This window comes from Phocoena phocoena, chromosome X (assembly GCF_963924675.1).
Source record: "Phocoena phocoena chromosome X, mPhoPho1.1, whole genome shotgun sequence".
Lineage (NCBI taxonomy): Eukaryota > Metazoa > Chordata > Mammalia > Artiodactyla > Phocoenidae > Phocoena > Phocoena phocoena.
Window position 1 is genome coordinate 42,083,989 of NC_089240.1, and position 20,512 is coordinate 42,104,500.

The 20,512-nt window shown below is 42.5% G+C and overlaps 1 protein-coding gene across 1 annotated transcript; it reads right to left on the reverse strand.

Annotated features, from left to right (window-relative positions):
* Positions 1 to 1,284: 1,284 nt before the first annotated feature.
* On the reverse strand, positions 1,285 to 20,417 carry LOC136142097 (U3 small nucleolar RNA-associated protein 25 homolog). Its single transcript, XM_065900160.1, is given in 4 exon segments — positions 1,285 to 2,862; positions 2,864 to 3,443; positions 19,357 to 19,520; positions 20,355 to 20,417. Coding segments are annotated over 4 exon segments (2,385 nt in total).
* Positions 20,418 to 20,512: the final 95 nt, after the last annotated feature.

A 20,512-nucleotide genomic window follows, 5' to 3' on the forward strand; every position in this document is an offset into this window, starting at 1 on the left:
GTTTGTGTTCCCAACAGAAATATACTAGAGTGCTTTTCTCCCGACAGCCTCACCAACATAATATATTGTCACACTTTTAATTTTTACCAGTCTGATAGGTGAGACATGGCATCTCGGTGTTATTTTAATGTGCATTTTGCTAATTGTAAGTAAGCTAGAACTTTAAAAATATATTTGGTGGCCATCGTACATCTCTTTCTCTTTTTGTGAATTACCTGTTCATGTCTTCCCATTTTTTAAATTTGTTTTTTATTAAAGTATAGTTGATTCACAATGTTGTGTTAATTTCTGCTGTACAGCAGTGATTCAGTTATACATATACATACATTCTTTTTTAAATATTTTTTCCATTGTTTATCCATTCCATATATAATAGCTTGCATATGCTAACCCCAACGTTCTACTCCATCCCTCCCCCACCCTCCATCCCCCTTGGAAACCACAAGTCTGTTTTCTACGTCTGTGAATGTGTTTCTGTTTCGTAGATGCATTCGTGTCATGTTTTAGATTTCATATATAAGTGATATCATGTGGTGCTTGTCTTTCTCTCTCTGACTTACTGCACTTTGTATGATAATCTCTAGTTGCATCGCTGTTGTTGAAAATGGCATCATCTCATTCTTTTTGATGGCTGAGTAGTATTCTATTGTATATATGTACCACATCTTCTTTATCCATTCATCTGTCAATGGACATTTAGGTTGCTCCCACATTTTTAAAATGAGGTTTTTAGGCCCACGTTTCTCAATTTTTAGGAGCTCTTTATATCAGGGATCAGCAAACTAGAACCCACAGGCCGAATCTGGCCCACCACCAGTTTTTATAAATAAAGTTTTATTGAAACACAGCCACACTCATTTGTTTACATATTGTCTATGCTGCTTTCACACTACCCCTACAGAGCTGGTAGTGTAGATTGAGTCAATTCTTTTCATTCTTTTTTTTTAAAGAATTTACCAAGTGTAATAAATTAGAGGTGAAGTCACAACAAAAGAATTTATGGCGTCCAAAAAAATTCACAAGTAGAGGATTCCTTCTATCAACTTCTCAGAGTCCCATGAGCTCTCCCCTGACCTCTGAAAGATGGGTTTTACCAAAATCTGGTTTACACTGAACTTTTCAGGTATATATGATCTGAAAAGAAAGAAGTATCTGATAAGAACCTGCCTGGTGCTCCTTCCTTGTTGCAGCCCTTCTTTGTGTAAGTGATCAGAATCAGGTCCAAGTGACACAGAACCAAGCATGACATATCACAGCAAACACCATTTCCTGTCCAACCAATTCTCATCTCTCTCCAGTAATGAAGAGGTGGACGTTCTTCTTGGACTGCAGCATCTGTGCAGCCCGCTCCACCCCGGCCACAGCAGCCAACCTCTGGGCATCGTACTTGGAGTAGAGGACAGTGCAGGTCCAGGCAGCTTCCTCTCCTCGGGTGGTGGCTTGCAGCACGTTACAGACTTCACTGTAGAAGTGGGGATATGTTGGCAGTTCATAGAAAATCAGGTTCCTGATGCCTGTTATTGTGTATCTTTTGTAGAAATGGAAGCGCTCTGTGAGGAGCAGGAACTGCTTCTCTCCTTGAAGGAAGAAGTCTCTGGCCCTGGAGACACCAGACTTCTGGGCGTACTCGCAGATATGAGTGAAGTTCAGTTCCTCCTTCTTGAAGTAATTTCGGAGATGCACAAAGTCAAAGTAGGAGGGGACGTAGATAAGCGTGTGAGACATGACTGCATCACGATACTGAGGCAAAATCTTGTTGACAAAAAAGTTAAACCTGGCATCAATCACTGAAGCTAGGTTTTCAGCTTCCATCCTCTGGAAGACATGTGGGAGCTGCACCAGGACATGACTGATGCAGCCTGTCATCGGGACGTTCCTCACAGCCACCTGGCCTTGCACATTGACGCAGTATTTGATGAACACAGAGTTGATCTGGGCATCCTGCAGGGCCCCAGACAGCAGCGTCTGACGATAGTACTTGGACCAATTATTGAGGCTCCACATGCGCACTCGAGAAAAGTCCACCCCATGTGAGTCCAAGGGCAGTAGGTCCATGTGGTTCATCAAATGCAAGACATGCTCCCAGTTCTGCATCAGGGAAATGTCAGCTTGATCAATGATGAGAAGCTCAATAGAAGACAGAAAGTCAAACTCTCTCTTCTTCTCTCCTTCTCCACCAATGATGGTCCTCAAGCCCAGAGGGGAGGCAATGAGGATGTCTGACGAATAGAAGGGGGCATAAAGTCGGATGCTTCTCTGCAGTATTGCCACTCCAGTCCTGAAGTGGTCATCGATGTTGCCGACAAATACAGCTTCACAATCCTCAGGCCTCTTCAGGTTGGGTGGTCTCTCCTCGGGATCTGAGCCATACTCTCCATTAAACCTCTTTTTGTTGCTTACAATTATTTTCTTCTTGCTGTCGCCCTCAAGAAGACTGATAAAGAGCTGTACCACCCGCAAAGCAGCTTCCCGGAATGGCACCACTGTCAGCACCTTGGGCCTCGTTAGCCCTTGGTCCCTGAAGTCATCATCATCACCCACCCCAAGTTTCTGGCTTCGGCATCTGCTGTTGTTGGTAAGCACCTGGGCATTGGCTTTGAGGACGTGATTTATCACATGCAGGCAGTACACGTGGCGGATCTCTTCCCCATTCTTCAGGGCAGTCCTTTCTGGGTAGAAGAGGTCCCGGTAAGAATTCATAATTAAGAAGGGCTCTTTCTGGAGGGGTGTGAAGGGGCTACTTGAATTTGGGGGACCAGAGAGGAACTGGCTGTTGGTCTTGATCCAGGTGGATTCCAGAGGCTTCTGGAGATGAAGTGACTTTAAGTCAATGTCCTTTGGGGGTTTAAAGGTTTCCGGTTTCCAACTGTCGAAACCTGCATGAAAAGACACGCTGGCCCAGGACGGGCCATTTTAGCTGGTGGGTAGTTTTGGGATTTGTGGCAACAGCCTGGATCTCTTTTTCTTTCAGTTCTTTGTTTACATGTTGTGCAAATGGATCTTGTAATGCTTTCAGAGAACAGTTGCCTTCTCTTTCCTCCTCGAGAAAGTTGGTTTCTAGGCTGAAGAGTGACTCATGTTTTGCGTCTGTCAACTCCTCTGGGGATTCCTCTGATGTGCCAGGTGGCCCGTGCCCATCTTTTCCCTTAGGGTCAGCAGGTAAGGCCGCATTCTTCTGCATGTCAGTAGATGCTACTGCCGTCTCTTCCTCCACACTGATGTCACTATCGCCATCTTCAAGATTCATTTCTGTCTCATCTATAACATGGTCTTCTTCCTCTTCCTCCTCCTCATCTTCCTTGGAAACATCCTTTAATGTGGCAAGTAGTCTGTTGTAACCAGAAACTTGTTCTGGTTCACTCTCTGCTTCACTTTCAGAACTTGAAGTATCTAAACTCTCTGACAGTTGACAAGTCTGTGGTTTTGCTTCCTTTCTGGAAACCCTTGGAAGGTGGAAAACAGAAGTTCAATGTTTTGAAATAAAAGATTTGGCAAAGCTGTCTTCTCTTGTAACTTAGAAAGAAGATCAGTGGACCAAAGCAGTTCAGGAGCTTGTAGTTCTAAAGAAGTCATGATCAAGTGGGGTTTATTCCAGAGACGCAAGGATAGTTCAACATCAGCCCGTGAGGCTTGTCTGCTCACCCGCCGGGGTGGGCGGGGCTGGGAGCTCAATTCTTTTCATTCTTGTTTCTTTATTCTGCTCTGTGGTAGTTATTTCCACTATTTTATCTTCCAGGTCACTTATCTGTTCTTCTGCCTCAGTTATTCTGCTATTGATTCCTTCTAGAGAATTTTGTATTTCATTTATTGTGTTGTTCATCATTGTTTCTTTGCGCTTTAATTCTTCTAGGTCCTTGTTAAACGTTTCTTGTATTTTCTCCATTCTATTTCCAAGATTTTGGATCATCTTTACTATCATTACTCTGAATTCTTTTTCAGGTAGACTGCCTATTTCCTCATCATTTGTTTGGTCTGGTGGGTTTTTACCTTGCTCCTTCATCTGCTGTGTATATCTCTGTCTTCTCATTTTGCTTAACTTACTGTGTTTGCAGGCTGCAGGTTCGTAGTTCCCGTTGTTTTTGGTGTCCGCCCCCAGTGGCTAAGGTTGGTTTAGTGGGTTGTGCGGGCTTCCTGGTGGGGGGGACTGGTGCCTGTGTTCTTGTGGATGAGGCTGGATCTTGTCTTTCTGGTGGGCAGGACCGTGTCCGGTGGTGTTTTGGGGTGTCTGTGACCTTATTATGATTTTAGGCAGCCTCTCTGCTAATGGGTGGGGTTGTGTTCCTGCCTTGCTAGTTGTAGGGTGTCCAGCACTGTAGCTTGCTGGTTGTTGAATGGAGCTGGCTCTTAGCTTTGAGATGGAGATCTCTGGGAGAGCTTTCACCGTTTGATATTACGTGGAGCTGGGAGGTCTCTGGTGGTCCAATGTCCTGATCTCGGCTTTCCCACCTCAGAGGCACAGGCCTGACACTTGGCTGGAGCACCAAGACCCTGTCAGCCACACGGCTCAGAATTAAAGGGAGAAAGAAAGAAAGAAAGAAAGAGAGAGAGAGAGAGAGAGAGAGAGAGGGAGAGAGGGAGGGAGGCAGGGAAGGAGGGTGGGAGGGAGGAAGAAAGATAGAGAGAGAAAGAAGGAAAGAAAGAAAGAAAGAGAGAAAGGAAGGAAGGAGAAAAGAAAGAAAAAAATAAAATAAAGTTATTAAAATAAAAAAATATTAAAAATTTTTTAAAAAAAGAAAGAAAGAAAGAAGAGAGCAGCCAAACCAAGAAGACAAATCCACCAATGATATCAAGCCCTAAAAACTATACTAAAAAAAAAAACAAAAGCAAAAAATAACGGACAGACAGAACCCTAGGACAAATGGTAAAAGCAAAGCTATACAAACAAAATCACACAAAGGATACACATACACACTCACAAAAGGAGAAAAAGGAAAAAAAAATATATATATATATAAAGGAAGAGAGTAACGAAATCAATAAAGATATCTACCAATGGTAATAAACTCTAAATACTAAACTAAGATAAACATAAAACCAGAAACAAATTAGATGCAGAAAGCAAACTCCAAGTCTGCAGTTGTTCCCAAGGTCCACTACCTCAATTTTGGCATGATTCGTTGTCTATTCAGGTATTCCAGAGATGCAAGTTGATTGTGAAGATTTAATCCACTGCTCCTGAGGCTGCTGGGAGAAATTTCCCTTTCTCTTATTTTTTACATGGCTCCTGGGGTTTGGCTTTGGATTTGGCCCCACGTCTGCGTGTAGGTCGCCTGAGGGTGTCTGTTCTTCGCTCAGACAGTTTAGGGTTAAAGTAGCAGCTGATTAGGGGGCTCTGGCTCACTCGGGCCAGGGGGAGGGAGGGGTACAGAATGCGGGGCAAACCTGTGGTGGCAGAGGCCGGCGTGACATTGCAACAGCCTGAGGCGCGCTGTGTGTTCTCCTGGGAAAGTTGTTCCTGGATCCCGGGACCCTGGCAGTGGCGGGCTGCACAGGCTCCCGGGAGAGGAGGTGTGGATAGTGACCTGTGCTTGCACACAGGCTTCTTGGTGGCTGCAGCAGCAGCCTTAGCATCTCATGCCCATCTCTCATGTCCACACTGATAGCTGCGGCTCACGCTCGTCTCTGGAGCTCGTTTAGGCGGTGCTCTGAATCCCCTCTCCTTGCACACGCCCAAACAATGGTCCTCCAATACTTCTAGGTAGGTCTCTGGACCTGCTGTGGCACTGTGGGGCCAGCTCAGACTCTGATCTGGCCTTACTCCTGCATGTACTTGTCTCCAAAGTCCACAGTTGCCCCCAAAGTCCACAGTCTCGATTGTGGGAACACTCGTTTTCTCTTCAGATATTTCACAGATTCAGGTTTTACCAAGCCAATTGCAGGGGTTTAATCCGCTGCTCCTGTGGCTGCACGGAGAGATTTCCCTTTCTCTTCTTTGGTCGCACAGGCCCTGGAGTTCACCTTTGGTTTTGGCCCTTCCTCTGCCTGTCAGCCACCCTCAGGCATCTGTTCCTGCCCAGCCAAGAGGGGTGAAAGCAGAGGCTGATTAGGGCTCACTTGCTCACTCAGGCCGGGGAGAGGGAGGGATACAGCTGTCACAGTTGGGGTGTGGGGGGAGTGCCTGCAGTGGCAGAGGCCAGCAGGAAGTTGCTACAGCCTGAGGCATGCCATGCATTCTCCCAGGGAAGTTGGCCCCAGATAATGGGACCCTTGGCAGTGGTGGGCAGCACAGGCTCCCAGGAGGGTGTGGGCAGTGACCTGCACTTGCTCCCAGGACCCTCGGCGGCAGCGGCGGCAGCCGTCGCACCCGCCTCTGGGATCCTAGGTAGCAGCTGCAGCTCGCATGGGTGATGCCCTGCTGTCTGTGAGTGCATGTAGGTAGAAGCTCCTATGGTGGGATTGCCCCTCTCCTTGAGCACCCTGCAACAATGGTCTCTTGCCTCTCAGGAAGGCCTAGGCTTTTTCCCAGACTCCCTCAGTTGTGGTGCACTAGCCCCCTTCAGGCTGTGTTCACGCAGCCAACCCCAGTCCTCTCCCTGGGGTCTGACCTCCGAAGCCTGAGCCTCAGTGCCCAGCCCCCACCTGCCCTGAACAGACAAGCATCTCAGGCTGGGGAGTGCTGGTTGGCACCAATCCTCTGTGCGGGATTCTCTCTCCTTTGCCCTCCGCAACCCTGTTGCTGCGCTGTCTTCCATGGCTCCGAAGCTTCCACCCCGCCACCCCCCCATCTCCGCCAGTGAATGGGCTTCCTAGCGTGTGGAAACTTTTCCTCCTTCACGGCTCCCTCCCAGAGGGGCAAGTCCCGTCCTTATTCTTTTGTCTCTGTTTTTTTTCTTTTTTTTTTTTTCACCCTACCCAGCTACGTGGAGATTTTCTTGCCTTTCTGTAAGTCTGAGGTCTTCTGCCAGCGTTCAGTAGGTGTTCTGTAGGAGTTGTTCCATGTGTAGATGTATTTTAGATGTATTTGTGGGGAGGAAGGTGATCTCCATGTCCTACTCCCCCGCCATCTTGAAGGTCCTCCTGGAAGTTTTATATTTTTTAATTACAGATTCAATTTCACTTCTAGTGATCAGTCTGTTCAAACTGTGTTTCTGCTTGACTCTGTCTTGGCAGGCTGTATGTTTCAAGAAATTTGTCCATTTCTTCTAGGTTGTCCAATTTGTTGGCATATAACTGTTCACAGTGTTGTCTTATGATTTTTTTTTTTTTTTTTTTTTTTTTTGCGGTAGGCGGGTCTCTGACTGTTGTGGCCTCTCCCGTTGTGGAGCACAAGCTCCGGACGGGCAGGCTCAGCGGCCATGGCTCACGGGCCCAGCCGCTCCGTGGCATGTGGGATCTTCCCGGACCGGGGCACGAACCTGTGTCCCCTGCATCGGCAGGCAGACTCTCAACTGCTGTGCCACCAGGGAAGCCCTCTCTTACGATTTTTTAAATCTCTGTGATATCATTATTATCTCTCTTCTTTCATTTCTTATTTTTTTTTATTTGGGTCCTCTCTTATTTCTTCTTTGTGAACCTGGCTAAAAGTTTATCAGTTTCATTATCCTTTTTAACACCCAGCTCTTGGTTTCATTTACCTTTTTGGTTTTTTTATCTCTATTTTATTTACTTCCTCTCTGATCTTTATTATTTCCTTCCTACTTCTGACTTTGGGCTTTGTTTGTTCTTCTTTTTCTAATTCTTTTATGTGGTAGGCTAGGTTGTTTAGTTGAGATTTTTCTTATTTCTCGAGAGTGGTCAGTACTGCTATGAACTGATTTTGCTGCATCCCACAGATTTTGGAAAATTGTGTTTTCATTTTCATTTGTCTTGAGGTATTTTCTGATTTCCTCTTTGATTTCATTGTTGACTTTTTTTTTAATAGCATGTTGTTTAGTCTCCACGTGTTTGTTCTTTCCCCCTTTTTCTTTCTGTAGTTGTTTTCTAGCTTTGTGCATTTGTGGTCAGAAAACATACTTGAAGTAATTTCTATCCTCGTAAATTTGTTGAGGCTTGTTTTGTGACTTAGTATGTGATCTATCCTGGAGAGCGTTCCATTTGCACCTGAAAAGAATGTGTATTCTGCTTTCTTTGAACGTAGTGCCCTGTAGATATCAATTAAGTCCAACTGGTCTATTGTGTCATTTAGGACCTCTATTGCTTTATTGATTTTCTGTCTCAGTGATCTGCCCGTTGATGTCAGTGGGGCGTTAAAGTCTCCTACTCTTATTGTACTATTGTTAATTTCTTCCTTTATGTCTGTCAGTATTTGCTTTACATGTTTAGGTGCTCCTGTATTGGGCACATATATGTTAACGAGTGTAGTGTCCTCTTCTTCTATTGATCCCTTTATCATTATATAATGCCCTTCTTTGTCTTTCATTATAGCCTTTGTTTTAAAGTGTATTTTGATACGAGTATTGCTAGCCCTGCTTTCTGTCATTTCCATTTGCACAAAATAACTTTCTCCATGCCCTCACTTTCATTCTGTGTGTATTTTCTCACCCTGAAGTCTCTTGTAGGCAGCATATTGAAGGGTCTTGTTTTTTTATCCAGTCAGCCACGCTGTTTTGTTTGGAGTATTTAGTCCATTGAGATTTAAAGTAATTATTGATAGGTATGTATTTATTACCATTTAATTCCTTGTTTCTCATTTTCTTGTAGTTCTTTGTTCATTTCTTTTTCTTTTTGTGGTTTGATGATTTTCTTTTCTAGTATGCCTGAGTTCCTTTCTTTTTGTTTTTTTGTGTATCTATTGTTGATTTTTGATTTGTGGTTACCGTGGGATTCATATATGTTGACCCATAATTGTATCTACTTGCTATAAACTGATAATCATTTAAGTTCACACACATTCTAAAAGATGTACATTTTTTTTTTTTTTTTTTTTTATGCGTTACGCGGGCCTCTCACTGTTGTGGCCTCTCCCGTTGCGGAGGACAGGCTCCGGACGCGCAGGCTCAGCGGCCATGGCTCACGGGCCCAGCCGCTCCGCGGCATGTGGGATCTTCCCAGACCGGGGCACGAACCCGTGTCCCCTGCATCGGCAGGCGGACTCTCAACCACTGCGCCACCAGGGAAGCCCAGATGTACATTTTTTACTTCCCTCCCCCACATGTTGTGATTTTGATGTTCTATTTTACATGTTCATGCTTATCCTTTTGCTGTTAATTGTAGTTACAATTGCTTTTACAAAATTTTTTTTGATTGTTTTTTAATCTATGTACTGGCTTATTTAAGTGATCATCAATCGTTTTATATATTTGCCTTTCCTATTGTGATTTTTCCTTTCCAATAGATTCTTGCTTCTTTTCTTTTTAGAGAAAACCCTTCAATATTTCTTTTAGGGAGGTTAATATTGCTGAATTCCTTTAGCTTTTGCTTGTCTGAGAAATTCTTTATCTTTCTTTCTATTCTAAATGGTAATCTTGCTGGGTAGGGTATCCTAAGTTGCAGGTTTTTCCCTTTCAGGACTTTGAATATATCATGCCACTCCCTCTGGCCTGCAAAGTTTCTGAAGAGAAATCAGCTGAGAGCCTTATGGGGGTTCCCTTGTAACTGACTCCATTTTTCTTTGCCGCCTTTGGAGTCCTCTCTTCATCTTTAACTTTTTCCATTTTAATTATGATATATCTTGGTGTGAGTCTGTATGGCTTCATCTTGTTTGGGACCCTCTGTGCTTCCTGTACCTGGATATCTGTTTCTTTCTTTAGGTTTCAGAAGTTTTCAACCATAATTTCTTCAAATACATTTCAATTCCCTTTCCTCTCTTTTCTCCTTCTGGAAGCCCTATAATGCGGATGTTGGCATGTTTTATATTATCCCATAGACCTCGTATGTTGCTTTCGATTTCTTTTTCATTTGTCTTTCTGTCTGCTGTTCTAATTGGGTGATTTCCATTTTTCTATCTTCCACATCAGTTATGTGTTCTTCTGCATCACCTAGTGCGCTGTTAATTCCTCCTAGTGTATTTGCCATTTCAGTTATTTTATTCTTCAGTTCTGCCTGTTTCTTTTTAATATTTGCTTGTTCCTTGTTAAAATTCTCACTGTGTTCATATATTTGTTTCCTTAATTCGGTTAGCATTTTATTGCTAATGCTTTGAACTCTTTAATAATAATAAATAATTTCTGTTTCATTAGTTGTTTTTTCAGGGGTTTTCTCTTGTTCTTTCATCTGAAAAAAATTCCTCTGCCTTCTCATTTTGCTTAACTTCCTCTGTCTCTATGAAATTAGGTGAAATAGTTACCTATACCAATCTTGAAGGAGGGTCCTTGTGTGGGAGCATCACAATACTGTCTTCATGTGCCCGGTGGCTTTGATGGGAGAGCTGGATCTGCAGTGAGCATGAATCACGTCTTCCCCCAGAGTGTGCTGGTAGCTGTCACATTGGTAGAAGGTGGGGCTGGAAATGGAGGGGCTAGAGCCAGGGCCAGATGTGGTCTAGGGCTTCTCCTCTGCTCAGTGGCCAACACCACCCTGTTGGGGGTGGGGGTGGGGATGGGGGTGGGGGTAGGGGTGGGGGTGGGTCCTAAGTTGCTGGAGCATAAGTGCTAAGAGTCTGGTGTGAGCTGGCTCCATTCCCTCTAAGTGTGTGCTCTCCCGTCTCCCAGCACGGGCACCCTTGTCCCAAAGGGGAGCAGTACTGGAGCAAGAGGAGCTGGAGCAGGTGCTTGGTGTGGGTCAGGGCACAGGCTGTAGCAGTACCAGCACCAGTCACTGTTCTGGACCATTCCTGCAAGTGCCAGCAATGGCTGCCTTCACCTTGTTTAGATGCCATGCTGGGTCTGAGCCAGCTCGGTCCCTCACAACTGCGCACTCCCCTCTGCCATGGTAGCCCTCACCCTAATGCAGAGCTGCACCATGGAGCAAGTGGGGCCAGAGCAGATGCTTAGCTCAGGCTGGGTCACATGCTGGGTTGGTCATGGGAAACCAGCCAGAGTCCTGGGTAGTTTCAATATGCTTCCCCACCCTTGTTCCGGGGAGTAAGCAAGCATGTGCATGCTCTTCATGAGTGGTGTGTAGGTTTCTTACAGCCCTCCTATTAGTCTCACTGGTTTTCAAACCAGCTCCAGTTTCTTGTCTTCCCCGTGTCAGACCCCAAGGCTGGGTGCTCAGTATGTGGCTTGAACTTCTCACTCCCCAGGGAGGACCTCTGAGCCTGTGCAGTCCCCTTCATCTTCTGTGCCCTCTCTCAGGGGTGCAGGTCTTAACCTGTTTGCTTCTCTTCCCTTCCTAGCTGATTCTGTGTGGATCATTTTTACAGCCTTTCTGCCAGTCTCCAGTTTGTTTTCAGTGAGAATTGTTCCACACGTTGATGTATTTTTCATGTGTTTGTGGGTATAGGTGAGCTCTGCATCCTCTTCCTCTGCCATCTTGATCTCCCCTTCTCTCTTCCCTCCCCCTTTTTTCAATCTCCTGTTCTCCTGAACTTTGAAAAACTTTAAGAATTACAGAAACAGTTTTCAAAAAAACTGTTCTGAAAGCTGCAGGCATGAGATTGCACCTATGATCCTGAGAAGAAGGCATGGAAAACTGGAACAGTCTCTCAACAGTTCCAACCACAAATTTTCAGCAGTTACAGATAAGAAAAATTGCAGCCTGGGACAGACCACAGTCATATGCCCTTCTTTCCCTATATAAATTAATCCTGCCTCAGCTTGGGAAGTTTATTGTTCTTAAGTTTCTAACTGATGCACATCCGTTGAGTAAAATCTTTAAGTACTCTTAGAGTCACAGTTTTCTCTCGACAGGTTCATTCTGTAATAATAAAGGGGTTAATTCATCAAAAGGACATAACAATCCTGAATGTTTAGGGACCTAATAACAGAGCTTCAAAAAATGTCAAGAAAAACCTGATAGAACTGCAAGGAGAAATAAATCAATCCACAATTACAGTCCAATATTTCAACACCCTTCTCTCAATAATCACTAGAATAAGTAAACAGAAGAGAAGAAGTAAGGATATAGAAGACTTGGATAACACTATCAACCAACTTGCCCTCATTGACATTTATAGAGCATATCAGCAGACTACACTTCCTTTACAAGAGCACATGTAACCCATTTACCAAGATAGACCATATTCAGGGTCATGAAACCAATGAAATACATTTAAAAGTATTCATATCACACAAAGTATGGCCTGGGACCAGAACTGAATTAAATTAGACATCAAAACCAGAAAGATCCCTGGAAAATCCCCAAATGTTTTGAAACTAAATTACATACTTCTAAATAATCTGTAGGTTAAAGAAGAAATAAAACTTGAAATTATAAGATATTTTGACCTAAATGAAACTGAAAGCACAGCATATAAAAATTGGGGGATTCAGCTAAAGAAATATTTAGAGGGACATTTATAGCACTAAACATTTATATTAGAAATTAAGAATGCTCTTAAAGCAGTAATCTCAGCTTCCTTCTTAAGAAACAAAAGCCGTACGAGCAAATTAAATCTAAAGTGATTAGAAGAAGGGAAATAATAAAGATCAGAGCAGAAATCAACGAAATAGAAACCAGAAAATCTATAGAGGAAATCAATGAAACCAGAAGCTAGTTCTTTGAGAAGATCAATAAAATTGTGAAACCTCTAACCAGAATGATCAGGAAAAAAAGAGAGAAGACACTAGTCACTAAGATTAAGAATGACAGAGGTGAAATCACTGCAGGTCCTAAAGATGTAAAAAAGGATAAAAGGGAGCACTATTAGCAAAGATGGAGGAGTAAGGACCCCTGGAATTTCACCCTTCCATAAAAGCAATGAAAAAACTGGCAAAATATTGTCTAAATCAACTTTTTCACAACTCTGGAAATTAACCAAAGTTTTTCAGTTACCTGGGAAACATTTAGTCAAGAACATATACTGACTCTCAGTACGAACAACAAGTTCTGTGGCATTTTACCTTACCCTACTCCCACCCCCAACTCCCCAGTTCAGTGGCAGACTTGAAAAGACCACATTCCCGGTACTGGTAGGAGCAGAACAGAGTTATTGCTCTTTCTAAGAGCTGCTATAAACATGGGAGTACAAATATCTCTTTAAGACCCTGCTTTCAATTCTTTTGAATGTATATCCAGAAGTGGAATTGCTGGATCATATGGTAGTTCTACTGTTAATTTTTTGAGAAACTGTTACACTTTTTTCCATAGTGGCTGTACATTTTACATTCCCACTAACAGTGCACAAGGGTTCCAATTTTTCCACATCCTTGCCAACACTAGTTATTTTCTGTTTTTTGATAGTAGCTCTGCTAATGAGTGTGAAGCGGTATTACATGTAGTTTGGATTTGCATTTCTCTAACAATTAGTGATGTTGAGTGTATTTTCATGTGCCTGTTGTCCATCTGTGTGTCTTCCTTGGAAAATGTCTATTCAGGTCCTCTGCCCACTTTTGGTTTTTTGGCCGCACTGTGCAGCTTACGGGATCTTAGTTCCCTGACCAGGGATCGAACCCATGACCCCTGCATTGGAAGCACAAAGTCTTAACCACTGGACTGCCAGGGAAGTCCCATGCCCACTTTTTAATTGGGTTGTTTTGTTGTTGAGTTTTAGGAGTTCTCTATATATTCTGGATATTAATCCCTTATCAAATATAGAATTTGCAACTATTTTCACCCATTTTGTGTGTTGCCTTTTTCACTCTATTGATAGTGTCTTTTTAAAAATTAATTAATTTATTTTTGGCTGCATTGGGTCTTCGTTGCTGTGCGTGCGCTTTCTCTAGTTGTGGCAAGCTGGGGCTACTCTTTGTTGCGGTGCACAGGCTTCTCATTGTGGTGGCTTCTCTTGTTGCAGGACAGGGGCTCCAGGCACCAGGCTTCAGTAGTTGCAGCACGCGGGCTCAGTAGTTGTGGTATGTGGGCTGTAGGGTGCATGGGCTTCAGTAGTTGTGGTGCGTGGGCTCAGTATTTGTGGCTAATGGGCTCTAGAGCGCAGAGTCAGTAGTTGTGGTGCACGGGCTTAGTTGCTCCATGGCATGTGGGATCGTCCTGGACCAGGGATTGAACCCGTGTCCCCTGCACTGGCAGGCAGATTCTTAACCACTGCACCTCTAGGGAAGTCCTCCATAAGCTTTTATATGTTATGTTTTCTTTTTCATTTGTCTCTAAGTATTTCCTAAATTCCCTTGTGATTTCTTTATTGATCCACTGGATGCTTAAAAGTGTGCTGTTTAGCTTCCACAGATTTCTGAACTTTCCCGTTTTCTTTCTGTTATTGATCTCTAATTTCATCCCATTGTTTTTATTTTTTTAATATTTTATTTTATTCTTATTTTTTATACAGCAGGTTCTTATTAGTTATCTATTTTATAAATATTAGTGTATATATGTCAATCCCAATCTCCCAATTCATCCCACCACCACCGCCCCCACCCCACTTTCCTCCCTTGGTGCCCATACGTTTGTTCTCTACATCTGTGTCTCTATTTCTGCCTTGCAAACTGGTTCATCTGTACCATTTTTCTAGATTCCACATATATACATCAATATACGATATTTGTTTTTCTCTTTCTGCCTTACTTCACTCTGTATGACAGTCTCTAGGTCCATCCACGTCTCTACAAATTACCCAATTTCGTTCCTTTTTATGGCTGAGTAATATTCCATTGTATATAGGTACCACATCTTCTTTACCCATTTGATTGTCGATGGGCATTTAGGTTGCTTCCATGCCCTGGCTATTGTAAATAGTGCTGCAGTGAACACTGGGGTGCATGTGTCTTTTTGAATTATGGTTTTCTCTGGGTATGTGCTCAGTAGTGGGATTGCTAGACCATATGGTAATTCTATGTTTTGTTTTTTAAGGAACCTCCATACTGTTCTCCACAGCGGCTGTATCAATTTACATTCCCACCAACAGTGCAAAAGGGTTCCGTTTTCTCCACATTCTCTCCAGCATTTGTTGCTTGTAGATTTCCTGATGATGCCCATTCTCATTGTTTTTAGAAAAGATACTCTGTATGATATCTAACTTTTAGAAAATATTGAGATTTTATCTGTGGCCTAACATGTGGTTTATCGTGGAATATGTCCCATGTACACTTGTGAAGGATGTGTATTCTGCTGTAGTGGGTAGAGTGTTCTGTATATGTCTGTTAGATCGAGTTTGTTTACTGTGTTGTTCATGTCCTCTGTTTCCTTAGTTATCTCTTGTCTGGTTGTTGTATTCATTACTGCGAGTAGAGTGTTGAAGTCTCCACCTATTATTGTAGAACTATCTATTTCTCCATTCAATTCTGTCAATTTTTCTTCATATATTTTGATGGTCTGTTATTAGGTGTGTAAATGTTTATAATTGTTATATATTCTCACTGTTTTGAACTTTTAATTAATATATAATGTCCTTCCACTTCTCTTGTCAAGAGTTTTTGCCTAAAAATTTATTAGTCTGATATTCGTATAGCCATCCCTGCTCTCTTTTGGTTATTATGCATGGAATAACCTTTTACATACTTTCACTTTCAGCCTATTAGTGTTTGGGGATCTAAAATGAATTTCTTGTAGACCCCATACAGTTGGATCACTTTTTTGAAAAAAATCCTTTCTGCCAATCTCTATCTTTTGATTGGAGAGTTTAATCCATTTACATTAAAATAATTACTGATAAGGAGGGACTTACTTCCATTTTGACATTTGTTTTCTGTATGTCTTTTAGCTTTCTGTCCCTCCTTCCCTGCAACACTGTCTTCCTTTGTGTTTAGTTGTTGGGTTTTCTTTTTTTTTGGTAATGAAATTTTAAAATTCCTTTCTTATTTCCTTTGGTGTATATTTTATAGCAATTTTCTTTGTGGTTACCATGGCGGTTTCATTTAACAGCCTAACGTTATTACACTCTAATTTGAATTTACACCAGCTTAATTTCAGTAACATATACAAATTTCTCCTTTAATAGCCCCATCCCCACCTCTTTCAGTTGTTGATTTCACAAAATTACTTCTTTATACATTGTGTGTTCAAAAACTTAAGCTAATAATTTTTTTTAAAATACATTAGCCTGTCAAATTATGTAGACAACAAAATGTGGAGTTACAAACCAAAGTTATAATAATAGTAGCTTCTAGATTAATAATTGCTTTTTTTAATGTAGTAGTCTCTTAAATCATGTAGAAAACAAACTGTGGTTATGCACCGTTGTTACAATAATGCTGCCTTTTATAATTGCCCATGTATTTACCTTTACTGAGATCTTTATTTTTTCATATGGCTTCAAGTTACTCTCTATTGTCCTTTCATTTCAACCTTCAGGACTCTCTCTATCATTTCTTTTTTTTTTTAACACCTTTATTGGAGTATAATTGCTTTACAATGGTGTGTTAGTTTCTGCTTTATAAGAAAGTGAATCAGTTATACATATACATATGTTCCCATATCTCTTCCCTCTTCCGTCTCCCTCATTCCCGCCCTCCCTACCCCACCCCTTTATGTGGTCACAAAGCACCGAGCTGATCTCCCTGTGCTATGCGGCTGCTTCCCCCTAGCTATCTATTTTACGTTTGCTAGTGTATATATGTCCATGCCACTCTCTCACTTTGTGAAGACTATTTCTTAAAATAAACCTTAAAACTTTGGTTTTTATAACATGCAATATATGAATCACCAACAACTGTTGTAGGAACACTGCTGGGAGTCATTCACACTCCAGCATTGCCTTAACTGTCTAGTAGAGGAGAGAAACCTGCAACCCACACAGTGACACAAAGCAGAATGACAGAGGTGTTGTGAGAAAACTGAAAAAGAGGAGCAAGGGGTTTGGGGAAGGCTTCCCAGTGGGGCAGGCACCTGAGCTTAACCTTGAAAGATAAGCAGAAAGTTGACAGGCAAAAGCAGACAAATACAAAACAGACAAGTACAGGCAACTCTCCCCCATCCTTTATAATTCCAAGGTTAAAAAAAGAGGAACACCACTCACTCTTATAACTATTTCCACAAGTGCATTCAGAAGAGAAGCAGGTCACTTGGTTGGAAAGGAAGTAGAGGGAACTTCCCAGATGGTGATGCCAAAGCTGAGTCTTGAAGGGTGAGCAGGACTAAGCAAAAGAGAAGGACAAGCCTGAGCAAAGGCCTGGAATGTGGAAGCCCATGCTGGATTGACAAGAGAGTGACTATCCAGGATGTCCTGAGTGTTTGACACCTGGAGGGCCTGGGAAGAGGATTTGTCTATCACAGGAAAGTGGGGTCCTGTCATAGAGAACTTTGATGGGCACACCATAGAGTGGAGAACTGATTCTGAATACCCTGGGAATCCAGGGAAGATTCCCAAGGAGAATGGTGACATAATTTTTTCATCACCCTGGAGGCAAAGTGGATTAGCCAGCCACATCTCAGAGGTGGGAGTTCATTATAATGTAAAATAAAGGAAACTTGAACTAGGGCTTTGGAACTGGCGATGAAAGAAATCAGCAGTAAAGAGACAGGAGATATTGGAGAAGTAGGTCTGAAGTCAGAGGTGAAGAGCAAAACGCTGTCCGAGATTCTTTGAATGAGCCACAGTGATGAAAAATAACTCAAAGGGAAGTTAAAAGTTTAGCTGGGACAAAACAAGTAGTGCTTATAAACATTCACAGCCATAGAGAGGTAGTAATGCTTTCTTTAGAGCTCACAGACTGCTTCTTAGTTCAGCTCGAATTTCTCACCTCTTGCCCCAATCCCTAAACTGGATTTGATAAAAACTGTAAAGATTTAGCAGGGGATACTGTTGTAGTTTATCTTATGACAGGGCCGAAAGTAAGCTCATCACAAGGGATGAATTGTGCCGAAGCACAGCAGTAGAGGGCTGCCACTCGCTCAGGCAAAACAGCCCCGTCTGTCCTGCTGTGGTAGCTTTTATTAAAGCATTATCTACGTTTACATTTTAAGACTTGTTTTCTTAACATTTCAGAAATGCCAAAGCAGCAACCAACGTTTTTATTAATTATACAAGCAATAATTGGCTTTCTTGAAAACATGCCGTGCTTCGTCCTTGAGCGCAAAAGCAGCACAAAGTTCCCACCATTATTAGTTAGATGCAACTCTAGTGTAAATTACAGCATTTATTTGCTCTTATCTTCAAGGAATAATATGCAACCAGGTAAATTGCAGTAATTTGCCACTTTGCAACAACACCAGGCAAGGCACCTGATCATCAGTGGCTACTGGACACTCTTGTGTGTCATGTGTAAGCTGGGCACTGCGCAACCAGTAGTGAGCAAGACCAACGTTGTCCCTGCCTTCATTTCTAGTTGAGGAAGATGGGTGTGACAAAACAGGTGTGAGGGGTTCAGACAATGCCTCCATTTACTTCTTAATTTCAAGATTAAAATAAAAGAAACATTCTTGCTATATAATTATGTCCATAAATTCATTCAGAAGAGAGGCTGGTCATCCAGATGGAAAGGAAGCAGAGAGAGCTTCCCAGACGATGATGCCAAAGCTGAGTCCTGAAAGGTGAGCAGTGTGATTGTAGTCTTTCACAATGATAATGTTTTTTTCTATTTTACTTTTGTTTTGCTTTTACTAATATATTTTTCTTTATTTTCATTTTACATCATTTTAATCATGTATTATGTAAGATTGGATTTAATTATATAAGATTGGATATAATCATGTATTATATAAGATTTTTACATGTTCATGGCGAATCAAATCATTATAGAATGACCCTTCGAACCCCAATTAATACTTTTTGTCTTAGTGTTTTTAGTCTGATATTAATATAATTGACCTTGCTCTATTTTGATTAGCATGTACCTGGCAAATTTCCTTCCATCCTTTTATTTCAAACGTTTCTGTATCCTTATGATTTGCCAGGTTTGGCATAAACAGCATATGGCTAGACTTGTTAATTTTCATCCAAAATGACAATCTCTGACTTTAACTGGAGAGTTTACCCCATTAACAATTTCTTATTGCTGATTATGTAATAAAGTATAAATTTCAAATATGAATTTATTACTACCTTCTTACATTTTTCTTTCTATTTTTCCTGCCTTTCCATAAATCTTTTTCTACTTTCTCGACTTCTAAAAGCTGATTTACTTGTTTTTCTTTGTTTTTCTCATTGCCTACCTCATGATTTAAATAGCAGATAGTAAAATGGTACTAATATGAAATTATTCAAAATAATTGGAAATGATACAGGGATCAGTTTTCCTGCCACATACAATAATGCGGTGAAGATCACTCTGATGTGTGAAACAGTGAGGCGCTGACGTCATAAGAGACAAGTGTATCCTTCATGACGCACAGAACACCGTGCATGTAACTATGGTTTCTCTGTAACTATGGTTTCTCTGTAACCATTTGCTTCAAACTTTGGGCTGTACAGCAGCTCCGTTATTAAGGGTCTGGAGCAAGTGCAAACACAGTACTTTCGGGAAGGGGTGGCGCTAAGGTCGATACCGGACTGGAAGTCGCTTTGCTGCCGTTTTTACTTCAGCTGCCTTGAAGCTCTCCTCCGTGTAGCGCCTACCGGGCGCTGAGGTATCTTGTGAGGGCTTTGAAGACGGACTTGGAGGGGTGGGTGAGGGGTCGTCCAAGGGGATTTGGGGGTTAATAATGGGTGTCTTTGGAGTCAGTATGGGGACTTGTTCGAATTTGAGTTGAGCGCTCAGATCATTATTTTCTGTCTTCTTATATTGTCAGCTGAGACCACAGTTGGGTATGTATTGTTTTCGTTTTCGTTAAGTTCTAAGTATTTTCTAATTTCCGTTATTATTATTTTTTTTACCAAGAGTTTAGAAATGCCTTTTCAATTTTCAAAAGTTAAGGCTTGGCCTTCCCTTCTGGTGCAGTGGTTGAGAGTCCGCCTGCCGATGCAGGGGACACGGGTTCGGGCCCCGGTCCGGGGGGGGTCCCAGATGCCACGGAGCGGCTGGGCCCGTGAGCCATGGCCGCTGGGCCTGCGCGTCCGGAGCCTGTGCTCCGCAACGGGAGAGGCCACCAAGTTAAGGCTTTTGTTTCTAACGCAACTTATCTGTGCCCTGTGTGATGCTTATTCATTGGAAAGTGTTCAGACTTCCTTTAAGACTAAGGCCAGGGTGAGTTTTTATTAATATTGCATCTGTAGCTCGAAACTAGTATGTGTTCTCTGGTTGATAACTGTCTTAACCAAAACGTGTGTATTCTTTGTGTGTGTGCTTGCTCTTTTAATCTTTGAGAGTAATGATTTGCGTGTGTGTGCAAATGCACACAAACATTTAAAAACATTTGTATATTTATATATTTTAGTAGGCGTTACTGGGTTCAGGTAGGAGTAGTTTTCAGAATAAAGATTGTCAAATTATTCTAGGTGAGTGAGTCAGGGCAGACAGCGCACAGCGTGGCACGTGCAAGTGGGGGAGGGGGCAGGGCTTGGCATGACTCAGCACGTGAGAGGTAAGGCAGAACAGAGTACGTACAGGAAGTGGGGAGGGGTATATGAGGCTGAGAGTCTGGGAGGCGGGCAGGGCCTGGCAGCGCATGGGACCCACAGGGCTGGGAGCCTTAAGGCAAGACAGAGTGTGTCCAAGAAGGCAGAGTCAGGCACGTGGAGCCTGGAGAGACTAGGCAGAGTGGG